This window comes from Poecilia reticulata, linkage group LG12 (assembly GCF_000633615.1).
Source record: "Poecilia reticulata strain Guanapo linkage group LG12, Guppy_female_1.0+MT, whole genome shotgun sequence".
NCBI lineage: Eukaryota > Metazoa > Chordata > Actinopteri > Cyprinodontiformes > Poeciliidae > Poecilia > Poecilia reticulata.
In genome coordinates this window covers 16,107,501-16,130,964 of record NC_024342.1, presented here as the reverse complement: position 1 = coordinate 16,130,964, position 23,464 = coordinate 16,107,501, and the positions used below count along the sequence as shown (strand labels likewise).

Sequence of the window (23,464 nt, the reverse complement as noted above, 5' to 3'; positions counted from 1 at the left end):
GAAGACTTGGTGGATGACTCATGATTTTTTCCATGTAGTTTCATCGGAATAAAAAAAAATCTTCATTATACGAACAGATTCAAGATTTAATTAATTTGACCAACATTTTTAGAGATGAACATAAAGGTTGGTGACAAGGTGGCCTTACAACCTCAGAGACTTGTAGCTATTTGTCAAACATAAATCTTCAAAATACCAGTGGAGACGTGGAAAACAGCTGGTCCACAATTGTGGAAAGATCCGATGGCTGTAATGCCAATAAAAATGTTTCCATTGATTGTTGAAGAGGGTATAAATCATTTCCAGCAAGCCAATGTTTATTAAATGCAAATTAATACTTTTTTTAAATGACACTCCTTTTCCATTGTTTTACCTGTTGAGCAATGGTGTCTCAGTCATCAGAAGAAAATGTCCTTGTTGAATGGAAATAATTTCAAATGGAAATCTGAAACTCAGCTGAACTTAAAATATACAAACACTTATTAACACATCAAATATAACATTTTGTATCTTAGTTATCCCGCCTACTGGTGATATAAATATCCCACTCAAATTAGACTTCACAGTTTCTTCACCTGCCTCCACATGTACAAAAACAGTTTTCAAGATGGTGTGAGGTTACATTCACCGCCGTCAAAGCATCCTCACACTTTTCTGAACCACAGAAGTAAGAAATGGTTTTATGGTGATGTCCGTGCAAACAAAAGCCCACTCACTGTACTAAAGCATTCATGTTTTTAGGTTAAGTGCTATCTTCCCTGCATACAAATCCACACTCGGTGGAGGCTGTCCCTCACTTTGAGCCCACACCCACAGGATGAAATAAGCAGAAGAGGAAGTAGGAGTAGCCAGTCTTGGTAACGATACATGTGCAGTTCGGCTGCAGGCTCTCTGCAGCTCTCTGTGAGCATGCCTGATGATGGGGCAGGAGAGAAGTGTAGGGGGGGGACATTTGGAAACGGCGTCATGTTGACAGGAAGAGGAAGTGGTGAGCTGTTTGAACTACCTGGTAAACCATGAGACATGCCTGTTCCTGTCTATGTGATCTCAACTCGATCCAAATGTAGATTTACCTGTTTTCACAAAATCTCTCACTAAAATCTGGAGGGAGCACCTTCTGCCTCGTACTGCCTGGCAAGTATTTGACTGTTTCGAGGGAACCGAAACATGACACAAAACGGTGCCGGACCCGGCAGCGGTACCACAAAAAAGGTGGAAGAACTTAAAATTGTGATTGTGGGAGATGGAGGCTGTGGGAAAACTTCTCTTCTGATGGTTTATGCCAAAGGTGATTTTCCAGAGGTAAGAGGAGCTCCCATTGAGACTTTAATATACAGACAACACTTTATATGGTAAATGTGAAAGATTTAATGTAAAAAATAAATTACTTAATGTGATCTGAAGTTGATATTAAACATTCAGTTACAAGAACAAGTCTGTCTTTTTGTTTTCCTAAACAGAAATATGCTCCATCAGTGTTTGAAAAGTATGTCACAACTATCTCCTTGGGAGGAAAAGAGATAAAGCTCAACCTGTATGACACAGCCGGTAAGAGAAATACCACTTCCTTATTACAATTCATCCCGTTTTCATTCTTGGCACAACACATTTCACATCATAAAGAAGGTTTAAAACATCTTGAACTCAGCGGTCACACACCTTGTCCTCATGTTGATAATATAATAATGCACACTGGCCCAGAGTTAGCAATGGTGTCATTTAATCGGGATGGCAATACATTTTAAAGTGTTTATTTTAGATAGTAAATTTGAGGCCTGTAAAATTTTATTGGTCACTGAATTGGTAGGTGAGCAAGAAATGTTGAGGAAGTAGAAAAGGTTGATATTTATGACAGAGAAACGGACAAGTTAGTGATAACCAACCCTTCATTACATACTAATATAAAATACAACCTGTTTAGTTTTTACTAGAAAAATACATCATTTTTTTATTTAGTTTTAGCTTTGTCTGGAATATTTTTATGTCAAGATACGCATCGACTTTAGTGCTTTCTTTAAAAAAAAAAAGCACTACATATTTAGTGTTCTGTGTCAAAGCTCAAAGATCTTTTGTACAGTTTCTGTTTTTTTGTGAACTGAATGAGCAAACCTCTTGTTTCCCATACTGACTTGGTTGCATATATTCATGCTAATGTTGCATTAATTGTGGTTTCTTTTTTTTTTTCTTCTCTTTTTATAATTACCCAGAAATAATAAGTACATGTTTGTCACACAGCTTCCTGTAAGATTCACGGGAAGCCGCACAGTACTTAAATGTACTGTGCGACTGTCATTACTTTAGAAAGTAATGACAGTCTGTGCCGAAGCTTATCTTTTGGCAGGGCGCCCTGCATCTGTAGAGAGGGAAGCCTTATTCAGGATGTGGTTTTATGTCTTTACTCGCAGCTTTTTCACATGCTGGTATATTCATTATTGAGTGATGTTGCTCAGTTCTGCTGTGCATTACCACGCATGGTTTCTTCTCTAAAGCTGTTATTTTACCCACATAGCTTGTGCTTTTGTTTCTTTAGGACAAGATGACTATGACAGACTGAGGCCGCTGTCATACCAAGAAGCTAATCTGGTTTTAATCTGCTTTGATGTGACCAACCCAACCAGCTTTGAGAATGTTATGATCAAGGTACACACCTCTAACATACCTTGCGTCAAGCTATACACACACACACACAGCACAAAGAAATGGATAGAGATTCTTTATGCCAAAGTAAGTTTCAGGTTTTATCTGCTAATGATTAATAGCGAAAGCTATGTTGAAGAAGTGCCGCATTCTTTTTGCTGATTAACTCAAGAACTATTGCCGTTTAAACCTCCATACAGATTATCAAGTCAAGCAGAAACGCATTTGGACACTTAACCACGGTAATTCAATCAGATAACCCAGGCTTCCAGTTCTCAACACAATGTTCAAATCTCATATTTATCTAGTGGTACCCAGAGGTGAGGCACTTCTGCAGGGGCACACCGGTGATCCTGATTGGCTGCAAAACTGACCTCAGGAAGGATAAAGAGTGTTCAAGGAAACTGAAGGCCATGAATCTGAATCCCATTACGTACATTCAGGTAAGAAAAGCGCATCAGCATTTACTGATCTACGAAGCAGAACCTTTTCAGCAAGGTTGCAGGAGGCACAGAGCAATGCGAAAGAGGAAGCGGCCAAACCAAACATTTAAACCACATTATCTCTATCATGTCCCAATTGCTTATTTTTATTTGCATGCTGTCATTCTGTCAGCCGCACAGTGTAATTCTCGGTGTGTTTGGGCCTAGGGCGAGGAGACTCGGCAGGAGATGAACGCGGAGCTCTATCTTGAGTGTTCGGCCAAACATCAGGAGAACGTGGAAGACATTTTCAGAGAGGCGACAAAAAGAGCTCTGGCCTTCAACCGAAAACAGAGGAACAACAAGAGAAAGAAAAAATGTCTTATTCTGTGAAGATACAAACTTTCAGGATCCCACGCTCTTGCAGGCAATTGTTAGAGGATCTTTTGCTATATTCAACGCATTTGGACACTTGAGATGCCAAATATAATTTGTGTCCTACACAGATATGAAAGTAAAAAAAAAAAAAAACCTGACCTGATAGGATGCGTCTTATGTGAACCCTGGAAGGCCGGTTAGTAATCTTCAACAGCGCAACAAAAATTGCGATTGCTGTAACAGGAAGGGGAGTTTTGCAAGTTGTAGTGACATTTTCTAATGTAGCACACAAGACACTTCTTGTATGCGTTTTGTACTTTTTATGTTTATGTACAAGTATTTTTTTTCCTGAAAGTATTTTGCACCACAACTGCAGAAAGTTGTCTTTACCTATTTATTAATGGAAATCAGTTCTTGAGCTGACATTTGTAGGCAACATAATCCTACTTAGAATAGTTGTTGGTTTTCAATACGTAATGGTACTGTAACTTTAAAGTAGCACTGGTTGGCTACCAACATGGCAAAATTAGGCCGGTTAGAAATTCTTAACTTTACCAACAGCGCCCACTTGAGGCAGAAAATAAACTAGCACGTTAAATGTCAAGTGCTATCATTATTCTAAAATTAAAATAAAAGCAAATCTTCACATAAACAGTTGCATATTTGTGTTTAATGTAGCGTGGGTTTTGTTCACAACAACATACACAGGTTAAAGAAACCGGCACATGTCCTCTGTTACTGACCACACTTCAGACACATGAAATGAACAGCCACATTGTGAAATAAGATTATTTGTGCATTATGACATAAAATGTAACAATCTGATCCTCAAAGAGCTTCAATTTTCCCCCCTCAATAAAAAGGAGTTCTACGTGCTCTCTGAAGGAACTAACATTTGTTGAATTAATAACAAAAAAATCTAACTGTGGCATTTTCAAAATAGCATGGAAAATTTCTTTTTTGGGGGTAGAGTAAGGCAAACACCCAAATTATGAAATAACAGATTAAAAAGACTGAAAAAAAAAAAAAAATTCCAGTGAATGATTTAATCAAAAATAAAAATGAATGTGTACCATTACAGAATAGTGGTACGCTTATGCAACTGAAAAAAAAAAACACAACAGTACTCTTAGCTGAATAAATCTGAGTAGCGGCACAAACAGCAGCATTTGATCACTTGTACAACATTATGCAACAAAATAACAGAAGAAACCAGAACGGTCAGGACCTGAAGAGTGCATTTTGAACTTTTAAGTGTCTTCAGCAAGATTAAGACCATCAGCCAAATTTCTGCTAGACGTTTTCTTGACAAAATGTTAAGGTTTAAAATGTAAAGCGTCTACGTCTGTAAGAAATATTTTGGGAAATCACAAGCTACATTTTTATGTACTTGCCGTTTCACTAAAGTTGGTGTTTAACAAACGTCAAATTCCCTTTTTAAATGAAAGTTTTCTGGCTAAAAACAACAAAAAAAAAAGCTCCCTCTGACTGTAAATAGAGCAAAGTACACCAGTGAGGACCTTTCCCCCCCTCTCTTTAACGAATGCTTTTAGAGTCATGGGCTTGAACTGTGTGCTGGTTTGCTCTGAAGTAACATGACAGTGACTTTAAAATGTCTCACGAAGAAAGAAAAAAATAAAGTTCATTGACTGAGGTGCCAAAGAGAATACAAGCCAGCGCGAGTTTGACCATTACTACTTCACAGAAGTATGCGCACGGCAGACGTTCAAGTGTTGAAAGGCAAACTTTGTTCTGTTCTGCTACCTGTCCTTGCATAATGATCTGAGCGAAGGCGCTCCGAAACTCGTGCACAAATCCATAGAAACACATTCTGTCCACAATATATACACAGAATAAAGCAAGAAACTGCTCCTCCTGTTTGGTGATCATCCACACTGATTCACAGCAACATCAAGTTACCGTAAAGTAAGAACCTGTCAGTGGGATACTTTGGCTGGAAGCTGCTGCTGCTGCCATCGAAGGCTGAGAGAAGCCTCAGCTCCATCCAGACTCAGCCTGGTCGGTGTGGGGTCAGTCCGGTAAACGATTGTGCGTGTTTGACCTGCGATTGCTGGTCCTTTCAAGGATCAGAGAGGTTTCATCGAACTAATTCACAGTCGCTTTTTTTTTTTTAGATGTCCTTCTCCTTCTTTTGAACTTTTTGGTGGACGACTTTTAACGTTGTAAGAAAGTTTCCCAGGAAGAGGACGAGAAACGTTAGAGCCAGCATGAATATCTGAAAGCAAGCAAAGAAAACTTATTTTAATAATAAAAAAAACGGTTAAAAATAAACAGAAACCAAACCTGTACTAGAAATAATTTTAACACCTTAAATGTGAAACTGTTGCAATAAACTAAATATATGAAACATCAACTACGTTGATCTTGAAGCAGCATTTCCCTAGACAAATGTTGTGCATCATTTCATGAAACAAAGAGACAAGATTGTGTCACCACTTGTTCGGGTTGGGATGAAAACCAACTTTCATTTTAGTCTTGCACACAAAATTAGTTTTCTCTTAAATTTTGAGCTGATTATTATTAAAATTCAAGAAAAATGAAACCCTAGTCACTTGCATTGAAATTGCAGTCATACACAAAATATCACCTTGTTTAGCTTCTTTTTCAGAAAATTATTTGTATCATTTGAGATTTTCTTTCTACACTGAACATGGTAAACGAAAGCATGGCATTGTAAACATGAAAATCAGGTGACTTTACGAATTACTATTTTTAAAATGTATTTTTCTAGAAGTGTAAACAATGAGAAAGTTAAACCACTTCTAAACGATCAGCATCAGACTTGTTGGGAACAGCAGCTGCAACGCTAGCGAATAAATCCTATGATGTTCAAAGCAAAGCCAGAAATGCATGAAGCAGGACAAAAACCTTTAAAAGTTTCAACAAACCTGATTTTTTAAAGCCCCAGAACATATGAGTCCCAGATCAGGAAATTATAGTGATGTTTGACATAAAAAAATATTTTTAAATGTAGCTTTTTCTTTTTTTAAACCAAGATATGTTTTGACTGAACGACTGCATCCATCTACCCGATCCTTACCTGCCACTCCTTACAGTCGTCATGTCTTGCCAAGCGAAACAGGGTCACAGAGTTGTACAGCTGCCAAAACTGCAAACAAATTAAGCATCGGCATCAGAACTTTTGCATGTCTACAAATGCTAAATGTAATGTGCCATTTTAATGCATTAAATACAAGCAGAAAGGCAAGACTTGTTCGACTTACGTGGCCAAAGAATAGAAACGGCAAAAGGAAAGTGAGCCCTCTCCACATCCACGACTGAAATCCCTCTGCAAAAGAAACCCAACTATAACCTTATAGTGCCACTGACTAAGATATTATTACACTACTACTTTATATTTTCTGCACAACAATCTGACATTGGAGATAGCTTGAAGATGCCTCACTCGAGTTTCCCAGACATCTGCATCCCAACAGAGTAAGAGCTACAGCTGTCTCCATTCTTCACCTTTACCCCAATTTTCTAGACATGCTGCTGCAGATGACTCGAGGGTTCAAACGATTGAAATGACTAGCACCAAAAATAGTGTACAACTCACCCACTGTGAGGTCAAGCTGATTTCTCTCTCCCAAAGCACGCAGCCTGTATAAGCAGCCGCTCTGGTAGTAATACTGGAGGAACTGAACAAAGCCTAGGATTGTGGAAATGATAGGAACATAATTACTGGATTATAGAAACGTGATGAGGATAAACTGATTTCACAGAAAAATATATAGGTAGGGAGACAGAAAATACTACAACACACCAATTATATCTGCTTAGGAAAAAAAATACAACCATTTAAGGTTTTGTACCCTGAAATTATGAGCAGGGATTATTTAAATTAAATGTTTTTTAATCTGAACCATCGCCTGAGATTGATGAAAGTTACCACATAATGAGCATCAATAAGCAATGATTTTAATCACTAGTGTGCAACACGTTATACTCTCCAAGTTTGGATATTAACTTTTCAAAACGGCCTCAATTTTATTCATTTAAAGCTTATTTATCCAATTGAACAATACGTACAATGGAATTTAGGGTAAACTTGCTTGCTAGAAGCAAATATTTGTCAATGGTTTAAATGTATGTATTTATTTTTTTAATCTTTGATATTTACTTTCACTTGTTGAATTTTCAGATGAAACCGCCCTGAAAGACAAACTCAACACTGCTACTGGCTTTGATAGAACTGTGAGAAACTGGGAGGAGAAAAGCTGACTAAACGAAGAACATTTAATCAGTAATGTACTGATCACACTCAAACTCATAGTTTTTTTTTTTGTTCCAAATATTTAGCTGGATTTAATTGAACAAGATGATGTGTGAAAGTAAATGCTGTTAGACTGTTTTTGGTCTATAAACACCTAAGTTAATAACAGAACAAAATATTTCTCCATATGATTTAAGAACGGGCTGCACAGTGGCGCAGTTGGTAGAGCTGTTGCCTTGCAGCAAGAAGGTTCTGGGTTCGATTCCCGGCCCCGGTCTTTCTTCATGGAGTTTGCATGTTCTCTGTGCATGCGTGGGTTTTCTCCAGGTACTCCGGTTTCCTCCCACAGTCCAAAAACATGACTGTCAGGTTAACTGGCCTCTCCAAATTGCCCCTAGGTGTGAGTGTGTGTGTGCATGGTTGTGTGTCCTGTGTGTCTCTGTGTTGCCCTGCGACAGACTGGCGACCTGTCCAGGGTGACCCCGCCTCTCGCTCGGAACATTAGCTGGAGATGGGCACCAGCACCTCCCGACCCCACCAAGGGACAAGGGTGCAAGAAAATGGATGGATGGATGATTTAAGAACAGTGATATGCACTGATAAGGAACAATTGGCATATTCAGTTCTCTGATCAAACAAGCGATTTAGGAGGGCCCTTTGTTAAGAATGGAAATGTTTAGTCACATCCCTTCATTCAGGAAACCTGGATTGTTTTCTACAGCTGATTTATGACGCCCCACTGTGCAGGCAGTGTGCTAAACGCTGTAAAGTGAGCTCAAAGCTCACGCCGGTGCCACCAATCCTGAGCACAGTGTGGTTAGCTGCAAATATGCTGTCATGCAAACATAAAAAAAACAAACATACAAGCCATCTTTGTTTCACCCTCTGAATGGGACTATTTTTTATCAACATGGTTTTTAAAGTTCAAACTGTAATACTGCATTTCAGAAAAGAAGGAAATACAGAAAGCGTTAGGATTATTGGTCAGATTTACAAAGAAGTTTCAACGACTGGTGAAAATACATAAAATTTGAGAAGGATGAGTGAATTTGCATTAATAGTTGCGATCGCGTCTTTCTGGAGGGACTCATTAAACCTAGTAAAGTCCTGGTGGACGATGAAATCTTTTTTCACAGCACTGCATGATTTAATTTCAAATATACAAACATGTCAAAAAAAAAAAGAACATTAGACAAGAGAGAAAGCCCTTTTGGGGAAAAAGCTAAAATCTGGGTAAGCAAACCACAAGACTTACTCTGATAAATGGAGAACGCCAGGAACTGGTTTCGAAACATCTGATACATTTGTCCCTCAGGCCTGTCCAAAATTGGTGACAAACGGAAACATGCTTTAGCATTTTATGAATTTCACCTTCTTGGTGTGTTACTGGACAACATGCTAAACAGGCATCTCACCAGGTAAGCATAACACCTGACAGGAAAGTGGACACATAATGGTGAGACACCCACCAGCCTTTGATCCTGATACAGAAAAAAAGGGAAGGAGAGCAAAAACACATGCGTTATTTTCAAAACCCAAACATAGAAATCTTTATGAAATCGTCGTCAAAACACACCTGGAACCATTAGTGATGAGGATGCTTTCCCTTATGGTCAAAGTGCAATAGTACCAGACCAGCAAAAAGTTGAAGATTTCATCTGTGACTCTGGAGATTGAAAAAAAAAAAGAAAAAAATTATTTAAGAAAACGTTATAAGACTACTCCTTCAAGAGGAAGCATTACCTTACCGGTAGTTAAGAAAAAAGAGGCAAGTTATGGCTCCAAACATCAGGATTATCGTCATATAAAGCTTGAACTTCTCGTACTCGTCTTTGTAGGCAAATCTATGCAAATGAAACACGCGTGAGATGGGCAAGTAGACAACATCTTCTTTTCTATCTTGGAGACAACTCGGTTTGCACTTTCCATACTTTGCCTGATTACTGAGGAGCGTCACGTTCACGTTGCCCAGGACCAAACTCAGGTACAGTCTGAAATAAATAAACAACACAAAACAGGTCAGTACAGTTTCATGGATTAAAAACAGTTCTCATGTTACCGAATAAGGAAAAGAACAAATACAGGGAAAAAATAAACAGCACACACCCGTTCTTCTTTGGCAAATAGGCTTCCATATCGAAGAAAACATTTTCTTTTTCTTTGATTTGTGATTTGATGTCTGTTATTATTTTCAGCTGATTTTCATCGCATGTCTGCGCACACCTGTGAAGACCAGAGTAAATGCTGATGAGCAAGACAATTTCAGTGCCAGAAAAATATGTTGTTTTTGTTAAGGCAGTAACCCAGTAACATCCGTCTACACCTGTGACTAGGCCTGTCACGATAATAAATTTTGCCGAGCAATTAATCGTCTAAAAAATTATTGCAATAAACAATAATATTGTTTCAAGACATTTTGACACTGATTTAATGGAAATGACCAATAATGCATGCAATTTCCTGCCATAGCTATATACACTTTATTTTCAAACGAACACATAACACTGGAACTGATAAACTAAACAAACAAAACAACCAAAAACAAAAATAAAATGGATTCTCAGTCTCCATTAACAAAAAAAAACGTACTTGAATAAAAACTAAACAACATAAAGCCAAAGTGGAAATAAATACTGCATTCAACCAAAAGAGTGCAGATATGAAATCTGTATACTATATTGCCCATCAGTAATCACAAGATTTAAATAGAGAAGATGGGCACATCCGACTACCTAATGCAGTAGTTCACACTACACGATTTTTTTGCCCCTATTTTCCCCTTATGACAATCTTAGAACATTGACCGCTGGTGATTTCGTAACCGATCATCCTGCAGTGTGTGGCGTGTTACGGTGGATCGTCATGGCCGCTCCGATCTAAATCAGGGATTTCCCCTGACTGGAAGCGTCAATGCCCGTTGAATGTGATAGGTAGCCAATCAGAAAGCGCGGATTCTCCTCCATGTTTTCTGAGGGGAAATTACGGAGGGGAATCCCAAACAGCTGACATGTGCAACCAGAAGTCCAGCGGACATTGGAGATGATTTGTGGAAACAACATTAATATTTATTCAACATTTTGTGCAAAGAATGTAGAAATGACAAGGAGAGGAGTTGGAGCCAAATTGCTACCGCAGTTGATAAACCCGTTAAGTTTTCAGCTGTTCTTCGTTAACGTGACATAAATAAGTTATAATGATATTCATTCAGTCAGGACTTTGATCTGACTCTATAGCCACATGCATCACAGGTAGATTCTAGTAAAACATTGATTAATGCCTGATTTTAAAACTAGTTAACTGGACTTGTAGCCTTTACTTTTTGCCTATGTGACTGGACACCACACGGCACGACAAACCCGATCGAACCGTTACACCTAGGATTTCTGTCAGGTTTTGAAAATGGGCCGACAGTCCGCCAACAACTCGTGTAGTGTGCGCTGGACATTACACTAAGCAAGAGCACTGGAGTTGAGCCCTTTCATTCAATGCCATCAACAGAAAGAAAAAAAGACAGGAAGAGATGATAAAGCTGATAATTAAAATGAGGTCAATAGGTTTAATTTATCGTGCGATTAATTGATTTATCGCTTATCGCGACAGGCCTACCTGTGACTAGAATCAGACTGAGAATGCGCCTTGCAAAAATATCCATATCTCTTCATCTTTGTCATGTTTTGTGGCGTTACACCCACAAAACTCAATGTGCAGCTGCTATCTGGTTGGATGGTGAACAGTTCCTAAACTCTTTAGTCTTTTGCAGCCTCTATTAGATTGTCTTGTATTTAGACAGAAGCTTGTGGCTGAAACATTAAACAATGTGGGAAAGTTAAAGGAGTATGGAGACTTTTGCGAGGCAATATAGATATAGACACTTCAGTCCAAGCACATCATTAACTGAGTCTTACTGTTTTGAACCCAAACAAAAAAAAAATTATTTTCCCCTGAATGCGGGCAGTACTCACTTTTTCAAGCTAAGCCTCAGGTCTTTCAGACATTTTCTCTGTTTGCTGATGGAACTGCTGCATGTCGCCTGAAGATTGGTGAGCTCCTCCAGTTTGTGTCTGTATATTTTATGAGTTTCCTGGAGGTACAATAAGCAGAAACATGAGTTACAATAAGACACTTCTACAGATGTCAAAGCACTAACATTATTTAAAACAAAATTTAAAAAAATTGTCAGCAGGGAACGCTTTACTCTGTGAAATTTAATTTGAACTCCGTCTGAATAAAATCCGCCCATGACTCTGCATTAAGCGGCGAGATAAACAACACGCCACAGAATGAATTTATCCCTGCAGACAACACAATCTGACCGCAGCCACTAATAGATTTTTAGAAATGCTTTTGACAACTTAACCTAAACAGACTTGATTTTTGGGACTCTAAAGAACGTGGTTTTGTCTCTACGTCTTGGTTACTTATTGGTTTGCTCTTTAGGTTTTTGTATTTTAACCAAGTCCACCAAATGAAACCACATACAGATTTCTGCTGTGCAATAAAACATCCCGGGGTGTGTGATATAAAGCACTTCCTGTGCTTTATATCACATGAGTTTTCTCACATTAAAGCTGTTGATGTGCACATGACTAATTTAAGGACCACATCTTACCTCAGGTCAGTCAGGGGTTTACATCTGAACAGTTGAATACTTGAGGTTACGTTGTGGAGGAAGTGGTATGATTACTGCCAAGGAGTGACTTATTGTAATATGTTGAATTCCTGGCTCTACAACATAATTCAAATACAATCATATTTTATCTAGCCAAAGGGAAATTTAATTAAACACTCGTTTAATTTTGTGTTTAATTTCTAAACACTAAGTAGGGCAGAAGTTGTAATACTTTTATTATTATTCCATTTCTAAAAGGCCTTTTACAACAAACTTTACAATAAAACTGTTGCCTTGTATCAGTCAAAAAAATAAATGTTCATACATGTAGATGCTCTTCACCGTTTGTTAAATAGACAAACTTAGACTGACCAGTTTGGCACTTCTCTAGCATTTCTACTTTGATATGAGAAAACACAATCTCCTTTAAAAATTCAGTTAATTGTCATTTCATGAATACATTCACCACATTGCCTTGCCATTTCTTATGGATGCTGGATCTATGACTACCTGACAAACAGATCACAGTTCATTGGATGGAAGGTCTTTGTGTCTAACCAGGTGGTCAGCAACACAGGGTACTGTACTGCACTGTACTTCCTTTTCACCTTCAGATTTACAGCCGAAGCCTGACTTATGTCCTCTACGGAAATACTCAGATGATTCTGCAGTCGTCAGCTGTGTCAGAGATGGACAAGAATCTGAGTACAGAAAGCTAGTGGGCCGCTTTGTGCCATGGTGTGGGAACAATTATCTTATCTCGAATGTGAACAAAACAAAAGGAGATGATTGTAGATTTCAGGAGAAACAGGGTAAGATCAAACCATATTTCCATCAAGGAAGAAGAAGTGGAGGTGGTTAAGGAATATAAATATCTTGGTGTTCACCTGGGCAACAGACTGGAGGGGAGACGCAACAGTGAAGCCGTCTATAAGAAGGGTCAGAGTAGGTTGTTCTTGTTGAAGAAGCTAAGATTCTGTTGTTGAGAGCATCATCTATTCTGCCACCAACTGTTGGGGCAGTAGCATCAGAACCAGGGACCTAAAACTGCTCAAGAATCTGTTAAAGAAGGCTGGTTCTGTTCTGTTCAACCTCTTGAGTTGATTATACGAATAAATATTTTACATAAAATCAAGAACATTATGGATAACCCTGACCATTCTCTGGGACTGTCTTAGAAAAACAAAATGTCTTCAGTCAGAGGCTTCTTCAAATTCACTGTGATACAGACTGCTACAGGTGATCTTTCCTGCCAACGCCATCTGCAATAAATCTTTGAAGAATTTAAATTAAAAAGAGATACAACAACATTTAATTTCCCTTTGGGATCAATAAAGCATTTTTGAACAGGAAAGCACACAGGTTTCCAATTCAACAAGTTTGATATATAGTAAGGTAATAATGATGGGACCTTTTAAGCAAATATGATTCATTTATTTAAAGTAGTATATAACATTATTGTATTAGGGAATAAGGAGGCACTACCTGAAGAAGAAGCAGCAGCAGGATTTAAAGAAATAGATAAGTTGTCTCTTTCCTTCACATCTGTGATACTGCCAGTGTCTGTGACACTGAATCGTTTTCATTTTTTTAATGCGTTCTCTACTGATCATGCACCTGAACAAGTTTATTCAAGACTACGATAGACTCTGAAAGAAGGATACTTAGCACTAGCATTCATAATGGAAATCCCTGAACAGCTGACCATCACCACCACAATTTTCTTCCCTGAAGAGCAGCTCTAGATTTCCATCTTCCATGGCATTGCAGATACACGTCTAAAGTTAACTTGATTATGATGCCTCGCCGCACTGGCATCGTCTGCTCATGAGTTATTTCAAGTTAGCCAACTGTAGCAAAGGTGAGCTAGCCTGACAACTAATGACAGAGGGTGGGAGTAAGTGGCTATTAAGAGTTTGCCAAAGCAAAAACCTAAGCAAAAAACACCTTGCACGACCTGTACGTAACTTTGGTAGCAATTGTGTAACCAACAGCAGCATGAAGGCTTTAGCTGGACTATAGCTCTTCTTTAGCGGCAGGGAAAAATGTCAAGTAACCTGCGGCTAATGCTAGCTGCTACAACACAAGGATGTTGCACTACAGTCAGAGAAAATAAAGTCATGGTTAAATAAGTTCACAGCTTAGTTGGAGCGATATACAGCAAGAGCGAAGACTAACTACAGCGTTTTAAGTCTGAGCCGAGAATGAATGGCGAAGAGCAAAGAACCAAAGTGCCAAAGCCCCGCTACAGTGTCTGTCAGTGGCACCCACTACACATGAAAAACACTCGATTAAGCGAGTTCTGGTTACCTGTAATTGTTGGTATTCCTTTTCTATTTCCTCCCATTCTGCCTCAAAAGTGGGTTTGGACATCGTAGCAGAACGAAACGTGACGGGAAAGACACTTCCACCAGGTTCCACTCCGACTGGCTCGTCCTCACTGCACCCAAAGACTGCTTCTCCGTGTTTTAATTGTACCTCAGAGCGCATGCGCACAACCAACGATTTAAGCAGTGTAGCTAAACCGCAGCTGAACCCGCTTAAATTCAATAAACACTTCGGTAATTTTTATTAAAGTTGTTACGATATTGGAAAATAACCGACAGGTTTAATTATAAATCATTTTAATTTGGGGTTTTAATAAATTCGTTATTCACCAATCACAGTGCACTTTACTGTTGCTATGATACACCAAACAGTTTATTGTTCTGCGGAAGAAGTTAATATAGCTTGTGATTTCTTGATTTTTCCTAGCGGGTTGAGTGCGTTTAAGTCATCCGCTTGGATACACTGCAGAGGTACAAAATACTTTTATCTAACTTAAAATTTCTGGACGGTGTTTTACATTAATTTATGTTTTAAGCACATGTGTCCCAAAAAATCGCATTAACTGTCCAGATGTCTTCGTGATTATGTACAATATAGCTCCAAAAATATTTTGTTATAATCTAATTTGATTGTAATTTTCTGTGATTATATTGTTTTTGATAGAACGATAAGGCCCATTTTGATTGAGAACGTTATTCAGTAATGAAAACAAGGGTATTAGTCGTATGAAGGTTTGGTAATTTTGCTAATTTTTGCTGCACGTTCATTAGAACGTTCTGCAATGACATAATAGTCAACAATGAAATTAACTAATATATATTTTTTTTTAAACAAAATCTCAAGAGAATTGCAAAGGAAAAATAATGTTACATAAAATTCAAGTTCTGACATTGATTTTGATGTACATATTTTAAAGGGATAGTTCAGATATTTTAAGTGGAGTTCTGTGAAGTTATTATCAGTAAAAGTCCCCCCACTTTGATAGAAAAAATGTCAAACTCCAGCAAGTTTGTAGAACACCGAATACATTCTCAGAAGTGTGAAGGTGCTAGTCATATGGGCCTTTGTTTTAGCTGATTTTTGCACATATACACTTATTTTTTTAGCAAGAATGTTAAGTTTGTGGTTGTTTTCTCATCTGTACATCTTCCGTATCAGTACATTAAAGTTGGATTGGTGTTCTTTGGAGTTGTAACATAGATGTTGCTTAGCTGAGACAACTGCAGCAGACCTAACAACATTCTCTTGTAAAAGTCTGTATTGTTCTTGCTAATTTATCACTGTGTCTCAGGTAACTAGCTGTAAAGATTAGAGTACTCTGAAGATTTCAATATATTTCTATTCAAGAGAACTTTACAAAAACTCTGAATTATCCCGTTCAGTAAGCCACAAGTGTAAGAAAACCCTCTGGCATCCCACTGTTTTGAAACTGTTCTGTGCAGAGTATAAACTTCAGATTTGCTGAAGCTGATAATCATTTTAAAAAGCAAAAACACTTAGTATGTAAATAAAAGGGCAGTGAGTGAATACACCGTCTTAAATGTTTAAAATATTTTTTTTTCTCACAGGATTTCCACCACATCCTTCCAGTCATGCCAATTTATAAACCATTTAAGAAAACTCTCCCACCTTCAGTACAGAAGGATAAAGATTCCCAGAAATGTGGACTACGGCACACAGTTTACTCTGTCTGTGGAAATGAATACACCGGAGAGTGGCTGGAGAACAAGAAGCATGGTTAGATAACACTTTTTATTTACCACAACAAAACTTGCCAATAACAAGTTAGCCAATATTAAACCAAATACTCTGCAAGATGAAATTTGAGATGACTGACTTTTTGAAAACTTTGTCAAGGCAAAGGAATTCAGGTTTTTAAGAAAGCTGGTGCCATTTACCACGGGGAGTGGACATACGGAAAACGTAATGGTTATGGCACCTACAGTGTACAAATCCCGGAAACAAAGGAGTACACAAGGAAGTATTGTGGTCAATGGAAAAATGGAAAGAAGCATGTACGCTTTATTTATTATCTTCATATTGGACTGTGAAACACACGTATCCAGATAGTGATATATATATTTTTCTATCTTTTTAGGGATATGGGACATACTTCTTTGACAGCTCAGCAGTGTATGAGGGGGAGTGGACAGATGACCAACACAACGGCTGGGGAAGGATGTATTACGAAAATGGAGACATTTATGAAGGAGAGTGGCTGAACCATAAGACTCACGGCCGAGGAATCATTAGATTTTGTAGGAGAATATTTATTCCCATAATTGCAAATGAAAAGCGTTTGGGCTCCAGTATGTCTAATTGGGATTTCTACCAATTTCTCCTGTAGCCAATGGAAACTGGTATGAGGGCTCGTGGCGAGATGGGAAGAGGAACGGAGATGGAAAGTTCTATTACTCTGACAAAGGCCTGCTTTATGAAGGCTTTTGGGTGGATGGGACAGCAAAATGTGGGACATTTGTAGATGTTGGAAGGGAATCAGCACCGTCGCCACCTGAGTTTCCGTTTCCAGAGGTATGTGACTATTTACAGTTATGACTGTATTGAAACCCGTTCACTTCCATACTAATTTTATCAGGCAAACAGAAAACCTGCTGGCTCCCTGTACCTTTAACTCCTAGAATTAAATTACCCAGAACCCTTAATCAGTTATTCAAGTAGGAGCTCAAATTGGGCCTAAAACCTGGTTCCCCAATTTTTTTTTTTTTTACAGCAGTCACACTATGAGGTGAAACCCAAATCCCTTCGAACTCTTGAGATGTACAAGATTAACACATTTTTACGAAAATAAGCAAAAGCAATAAGCCTCAAAAATGCTGCATATGCAACTGTGAAACTTGTGAAAACAATCAGAAAAGCTTCACACCTTCCCTCTTCAAATCTATCATATTAAAAACCTACACCAAGGCAGCTTTCTGGGGTCAGATTTGACCGAGGTAATCTGTTTTTATGCTGGCAGTTGCAGTGAAAACAGTGGAGGGCCCACAGAAAACTACACTAGTGGTTCCTGGAAAGTTTGGAAACACACCTAAAAGTATTCAGTTCAGTGACAAGGATTCAGTGACAAGGATTGATACGTATTTCTGTTCTCTTTGCAAGATTCAACTGGTGGACATGGAGTTGGTTTTACGGGAAGCTAGAGCAGCTTGCCAATGCCACCAATGAAGAGCAGTAGGAGGAAAAACGGCAAGTTCCTACTTCATCCATTTACCAGGAAGCCAATAAAATGATGCCATCCATTCATTAAGTTCTCTTAGTCACAGTTTTCATTGAGACTCCACTTTTTTGATCATTAATTAATGACACCGGTGTTACTATTATAATAACATCAAAGAAGCCTGAGGTCTTTCGTTGTGGAGTTTGCATGTTCTCCCTGTGCACATATGCCTTCCACAGTCCTATAACATGACTTTTAGGTTAATTGAATTCTCTAAATTATCTTTAGGTATGAATATGTGTGTGTGTTGCCCTCCGATGAACCGGCGAGCTGTCCAGAATGCATGCCGCCTCTTGCCCAGTGGCAGCTGGAGATGTGACCCTTCAAAGATCGACGAGTGTAGACAATGGATAATTTGATTTGCTCATTTGTTGCCTTCAAGAGCTGTAATATGTTCAATTGAATTTATTAAACCTATTTAGAAATCCACCAGTTCCTTCAGTCAGGGTCTCATCTCAACCATGTCCAGTCACTGACATCCTTACACTTATAAGTATCTGGATAGACTAACATAATAGTTCATTCAAAACAGACTGATTTAACTGTTGAAAACAAAACAGTCAAGTGAGAATAAACACTATTGATCCCTGCAGGCCTGTAGTGCATGTAGAATGTGTAATAAAACCATAACAGGATAAGTTTAAAAATATAAACTATAGTCATACAAATGATTGCTTTGTTTAAATGCAGGTATCCTGATTAAAATGTTTTGATAAGCTGTAATTTACAAGGACAAAAATTAAAGATGACATGTGTTGGACATCTGAACTACAAGTCCCATTTAGTTAAAAAGTGTTTATTAAAACACAACACATGTCAGCACTCTATTAATACTGTAAGGTTGGCAGCTTATTAGTCAACACATACAGCAAACTGTTCAAAACTGCCAGGACAGTAGATTTCTTTAAATACACAAAAAGTTAAAAGGCTCTGTTTCACAAACACAGATGTGCAATAACTGATAAACATGATGTGTTTTTTTACTAAATGATAAATAAATGCAGCAGGCAACAGAAGTAAGTCCAGGCATGATATGTCTGACATAATGAGTAGAGCTGTTATCAAGCACACTACTTTTGGCCAAGAAACACATAAACCAATAACATGTACAACGTGTAATTCCTCAGCAGGTCAAACTTCAAAATATATCTTTAAAAAAAAAAAAAGAAAAAAAGATCAGATAAACGTTTTAACCAGGAAACAAATGGAGGGTGGATATCTGATCACGAGTGGTAATATTAGGCTACTATCACATTAAGAACTTTGTGATTTCCAGCTACATGCATTATGACGCATCCATGAGATCAAAGTAAGATAAAGTGTCTTCTAAAAAAAAAAAAAAAAAAGTAAAACCTTCAAATGGTGAAAGATCTTTCTTGTAAAAATGTAAATCCTAAATTTCACATTAAGATAGTGTGTCTTCTAAAAAAAAAAAAGAAGAAAAAAAAAAAAGTAAAACCTTCAAATGGTGAAAGATCTTTCTTGTAAAAATGTAAATCCTAAATTTCTGCCCTCTCGGGAAGTTCCAATACAGATCGGGGTATTTGTCTATGGGAACTGGGAGCTTGGCGATTGTAAGATTGAAGATTCCCCTCTGTTGTCGAGCTCGTTTTGAAGCCTGGTGAGGTTAGACAGCTCCTCCAGCTCCTGAAACTGTCTGTCAGTCTTGTGGCTGACCAGTGAGCGATAAAAATGCACAGCAAAGACTATGAAGATTAAACCAAACGGGACCATAATAGAGGTTGAGGTAATAGCAGCAGCCACACCAGAGGAGAAGGTGCTGTTGTTGGATTGGTCGGGCTTAATGGGCAGAAATTTCACCCAGCAGAGCAGAACAACCTCGGCGAGGAAGAGCAAAGTCCCAATCACAGTTGAAAAAGCCCACGCCAGCTCAATGTGTCTGTGCATCCGCTCATGCGGAGACTCCTTCACAGAGTTGAGGTTGTGGACGTTGCTGACCGCCTCTATGTTAGGCAGAATGCAGGTGCTGACCATCAGAGCAAACAGGTGAACAGCAACGAGCACGGTAGTGCAGGCACTGAAGGCGATGAGGAGAGCAGGTGGGTATGGATATTTGTTGTCGAGCTGCACTTCCACCATCGCGACCTAACAGGAAAGGACAAACAAAATGTCATGTGATTAGTTCATCTACAGGGGACTAGAAATTAATATACGAAGTTGATTTTTACCATGGCAAATCCGGAGAGCAAAGCTGATGTCCGACTTGAAGCTTTCAGTTTGGCTCGACTCAGGTACAGCTTCCTCCAGGACAGGGCTTGCAGTGAATGCTCGTTCAGACTCATGTTGCGCTAATTATCACAGCACCGGCCGAGCGGCGCAACTGTTTGGGAAACCTTGACCCACAAAACTAAAAGGAGTGCACAACTACGTCCCCTCAGGAAGCATTTAGGCTCGTCGGCTGACTGTAACTGCGGAAGCTATTTTTTTCCACCCACAGTCTTCCTTCAGCGTGTTGATCTGCTTTGCACCTTAAATTACCCACAAGTCTACGCGCGGCGAGGGTAACATCCGCAAGTAAATAGTGACGGGAATTTCGAATCTTTTCCGAGATCCGAATCTTTTGGCTCAATTAATTAAAATCAGTTGATTAACAGTACTGAACATAAAAACATCAGTAAATTAGAATATGGAATAAGTGATTTCAATGATTTTGACTAAAATTAAATGAAACCCCAAGTTTAGTTTCAACTACCTTTAGGAAATTGTGAAGCAAAAGTCATTCAAGAGCTTGAATAAAATTCACAAGCTGAACTTATGTCATATTTGTGGACATGTGCAGACATGCATTTGTAGAATGAAAATCCAGTCCAAAGTAACAAACTAAAAGCTTAGACTTTCGCAATATGCTGGATGTTGGAAAAATGTGAAAAGTTTATTGTTAGATGAAAACATCTAAACATTAAACTCAACAAACAGCAACACATGACAGAATTATATAATACTAGTTTCTTATGACACTTAATTTCAGTATGCTGAGATAATCAGAAGGAGTCTGTAGCTTCTGTCAACATTCTGTTGTGCATATGAAGCAAACACATATTAAAAAAAAAATAAAGCAGCTCTGAGACATGAGTCAGCTCCTAATGTTCACAAAAAGGATTTGGTGCATCAAGTCTTTTTGGTCATTGCAAACACATCACTTTGAGCTGTATTTGTGGGGGAAAGAGTTAGCAACAAACATCATATAAAAGCTTAACTGCAGCTGTGAAAGATGAAAAGCTCAGAACTCTGCAAAAAATTTAAATTGTGCCTCAGAAAGTCAAGTAGCACACACTTACAAATTGATAAAACTTTGTTGAGGTGAAACATGAAAACATTTTTTCCACTTTTATCTTAAACTGGATTGACTTTGTTTTGGCATTGCAAGTATGGTGTGGTATGGTAATGTGGTAATGAGGTGATATATAGCCACAAATGCACTACTATAAATTTGCAGAGCAAATATCTTGCACAAAGTTCTTTCATAGAGGATTTGGGACATGTTGGTTTCAAGTAAAATAAAACAAAAATAAAACTAACCTATCCTTAGGCATAGAGATGCAGACCAAAATCAGAAATGTAATAATTTCAGATTCAGTAATATTTTACTAATCCAAAAGGGAACCGAGTTAAAAATAAAGAAGGAATTTAAATGAGTACAAAATGTTAGTAGTATATTTCTTGATATGACACAGCCTTATTTGGAACGAACAAAATGTTTCATTATCACTATCTAATTTCATTTAAAAAAAAACAAAAAACAAGGTGTTATTTTAGGAGCCTGTAGTTTTACTCATCTATGGATGAAAAATATTTTAAAATCATCTTAAAGTCTGTTTATTTAAAAGTGGTTAATTAAACTACACGGAACGACGGAAGTTGCTTTTATGCGTTGTAAGCCGATGTTATGTAATGAATGTTCGTGGTTTGTAAAAACAGTGGAAAGCAGCGGAGTGACATGCCATGACGTTGTCCAACAATGTTTTGGTTCCCGACCATGACGTAAGACACAAAAACATGGTTCCCTTGTTTTGAAGCGTAAAGCGTGCTAAGTGCCTCCATAACTTTACTACGCATGAGGATGCTTCCCCGAAACTGAGAGGCTGGAAAACGACCCGAAGAGACGATGGCCCAGTCCGTGGAGACGTGTGCTGAAACTGGACGGAGGCTGGTGTGTAGCATCCGCCGCGTTAACGTTAGCTTGTGAGAAGAGAGACTGGGTTAGCTTAGCTAACGTTTTCAACTGAAAACATTGGGGGGTATTTGTCATGTCATGGAAGCTGGTAAAGTTTGGGGGAACCAATAAAAAGAACGGCGTATGCCGAATTGTAGAGACCATAACTTATATTGTTTGTGTAATATTCACCAAGCATTTGAAAACATAAATACGACAAATTGTTAAAGACGGGTGATTAACTAGAAACAATTACAGTTATCACCAGCAGCTCCTTTCTCATTCGATAAGCGTCATTAAACTCTCGCAGCGCGAGAAGTCGCATTTTACAATTGTGCTGCTATGGTAACCGAAGTGGCGCTGTAAAAACGGAAATATTTTACGCGTTAAAGTTAGACGCTAAATGAACGTTCAGAGACTCTTTACTATTCTTTAGTAACCATCTGTGGAGAAGAGTGGGCCTTTTTAGTGATAGCGGGATAGCCAGTGGGCTTTTCACGCGTGTCTCTGTTTTTGTCATGTAAATAATTGCATTTTTCTATGGCAGCGCTCCATCTGCCGGAGGATGTACGACGAGAACGAGGATCTATCTGACATGGAAGAAATTGTAAACATCAGAGGTTTCAGCGTGGAGGAAAAGCTTGCCAGTGACTGCTATAATTCAGAGTTTGTTCACTTAATGGAGGGCAGAGGTAAAATCATATCATACAACTTTATTATTCACTTGCAACAAAATAAATGACAATTTATTTACAGCAATAAATATAGGAAGAGATAGCTACATGATTTGGAGTAAAACTGACAATATCCTGTCTTGCAGACTTCACTTATGAATATGTGCAAAGGGAGGCCCTCAGGATACCACTTATTTTTAAAGAGAACGATGAATTAGGGATCAGGTAAGAAGTGTTCTACACAAAACAGAAATTTTTACTACTGAGGTTGTTTTCACTTTCTCTTAAGTGTTTAATTAAACTATTGTTAAATGGACCACAATACACTTGCAGTAATTATTAAAAGTTGTTCAAATTCAAATAACGTAACTCATTAAACGTAAACAGATCCTTTTAAAACAACTATGATGTATTTATATTAGCATTTGTAGTTATGCAGATATTTCCTGCAAAAACAGTTGAAAAGCAAACAAAATATTATCAACATTACTGAGTATTTGTGTGCTTATGTTTTTGAAAAGATTGCTATAGTATAGAAGTGAAGATCTAAATTCTGTCTCATTGTCAGATAAGATCTGTTTTTCTATTTTTACAATGTTTTTTTTTTTTTTTTTTTTTGCAGAATGCCTGACCCGGAATTTACAGTCAGTGAAATAAAAGGATTAGTTGGTAAGCAGAATGCCACAAATACCAACATATTCATACAGTATTAACAGATATCATGTTATATATTTTTTAACTAAACAAAAAGCCCACTTGCTTGTAAAATT

General features: G+C 38.1%; 5 protein-coding genes across 6 annotated transcripts in view; 3 read left to right on the top strand and 2 right to left on the bottom strand.

The window, feature by feature from the left end:
- Positions 1-366: 366 nt before the first annotated feature.
- On the top strand, positions 367-4,089 carry rhof (ras homolog family member F). The gene is made up of 5 exons (XM_008424173.2): positions 367-1,302; positions 1,461-1,548; positions 2,531-2,640; positions 2,946-3,080; positions 3,288-4,089. The coding sequence occupies exons 1-5, from the start codon at positions 1,168-1,170 to the stop codon at positions 3,450-3,452; spliced, it is 633 nt and encodes a 210-aa protein (XP_008422395.1). The 5' UTR covers positions 367-1,167; the 3' UTR covers positions 3,453-4,089.
- Positions 4,088-14,768, bottom strand: tmem120b (transmembrane protein 120B). Its single transcript, XM_008424174.2, has 12 exons — positions 14,594-14,768; positions 11,637-11,755; positions 9,781-9,897; positions 9,606-9,665; positions 9,423-9,518; positions 9,251-9,340; positions 9,090-9,155; positions 8,930-8,991; positions 7,018-7,110; positions 6,683-6,747; positions 6,499-6,567; positions 4,088-5,673 (listed from the first exon to the last, which is right to left on the bottom strand). The coding sequence occupies exons 1-12, from the start codon at positions 14,654-14,656 to the stop codon at positions 5,569-5,571; spliced, it is 1,005 nt and encodes a 334-aa protein (XP_008422396.2). The 5' UTR covers positions 14,657-14,768; the 3' UTR covers positions 4,088-5,568.
- A 205-nt stretch (positions 14,769-14,973) lies between these two features.
- On the top strand, positions 14,974-17,876 carry morn3 (MORN repeat containing 3). Its single transcript, XM_008424172.1, has 6 exons — positions 14,974-15,081; positions 16,180-16,348; positions 16,469-16,626; positions 16,710-16,869; positions 16,959-17,143; positions 17,729-17,876. Exons 2-6 carry the CDS (start codon positions 16,204-16,206, stop codon positions 17,792-17,794), a joined length of 714 nt encoding a protein of 237 aa, XP_008422394.1. The 5' UTR covers positions 14,974-15,081; positions 16,180-16,203; the 3' UTR covers positions 17,795-17,876.
- A 750-nt stretch (positions 17,877-18,626) lies between these two features.
- On the bottom strand, positions 18,627-20,360 carry orai1b (ORAI calcium release-activated calcium modulator 1b). The gene is made up of 2 exons (XM_008424170.2): positions 20,036-20,360; positions 18,627-19,952 (listed from the first exon to the last, which is right to left on the bottom strand). The coding sequence occupies exons 1-2, from the start codon at positions 20,147-20,149 to the stop codon at positions 19,395-19,397; spliced, it is 672 nt and encodes a 223-aa protein (XP_008422392.1). The 5' UTR covers positions 20,150-20,360; the 3' UTR covers positions 18,627-19,394.
- Positions 20,361-21,815: 1,455 nt separating this feature from the next.
- kdm2bb (lysine (K)-specific demethylase 2Bb) overlaps positions 21,816-23,464 on the top strand; it is a 19,912-nt gene continuing 18,263 nt past the window's right edge. For both annotated transcript variants that reach the window (XM_008424169.2, XM_008424168.2), the window contains exons 1-4: positions 21,816-22,017; positions 22,568-22,712; positions 22,841-22,919; positions 23,317-23,363. In XM_008424169.2, the coding sequence (XP_008422391.1) occupies positions 21,973-22,017; positions 22,568-22,712; positions 22,841-22,919; positions 23,317-23,363 (316 nt within the window). In that variant the 5' untranslated portion in view covers positions 21,816-21,972. The remainder of the gene's footprint in view (positions 22,018-22,567; positions 22,713-22,840; positions 22,920-23,316; positions 23,364-23,464) is intronic.

Excerpts from the sequence above, each read along its gene's own strand:
- orai1b (XM_008424170.2), bottom strand. The coding sequence starts at position 20,149 with ATGAGTCTGAACGAGCATTCACTGCAAGCCCTGTCCTGGAGGAAGCTG. Across the intron at positions 19,953-20,035 it reads TGCTCTCCGGATTTGCCATG|GTCGCGATGGTGGAAGTGCA; the intron begins GTAAAAATCAAC and ends CTTTCCTGTTAG.
- tmem120b (XM_008424174.2), bottom strand. The coding sequence starts at position 14,656 with ATGTCCAAACCCACTTTTGAGGCAGAATGGGAGGAAATAGAAAAGGAA. Across the intron at positions 9,519-9,605 it reads CTCCTCAGTAATCAGGCAAA|ATTTGCCTACAAAGACGAGT; the intron begins GTATGGAAAGTG and ends TCATTTGCATAG. Across the intron at positions 7,111-8,929 it reads GGCGTTCTCCATTTATCAGA|GCTTTGTTCAGTTCCTCCAG; the intron begins GTAAGTCTTGTG and ends CCACAATCCTAG.
- rhof (XM_008424173.2), top strand. The coding sequence starts at position 1,168 with ATGACACAAAACGGTGCCGGACCCGGCAGCGGTACCACAAAAAAGGTG. Across the intron at positions 1,549-2,530 it reads CAACCTGTATGACACAGCCG|GACAAGATGACTATGACAGA; the intron begins GTAAGAGAAATA and ends TTGTTTCTTTAG. Across the intron at positions 3,081-3,287 it reads ATCCCATTACGTACATTCAG|GGCGAGGAGACTCGGCAGGA; the intron begins GTAAGAAAAGCG and ends GTTTGGGCCTAG.
- morn3 (XM_008424172.1), top strand. The coding sequence starts at position 16,204 with ATGCCAATTTATAAACCATTTAAGAAAACTCTCCCACCTTCAGTACAG. Across the intron at positions 16,870-16,958 it reads CCGAGGAATCATTAGATTTT|CCAATGGAAACTGGTATGAG; the intron begins GTAGGAGAATAT and ends TTTCTCCTGTAG. Across the intron at positions 17,144-17,728 it reads CTGAGTTTCCGTTTCCAGAG|ATTCAACTGGTGGACATGGA; the intron begins GTATGTGACTAT and ends TCTCTTTGCAAG.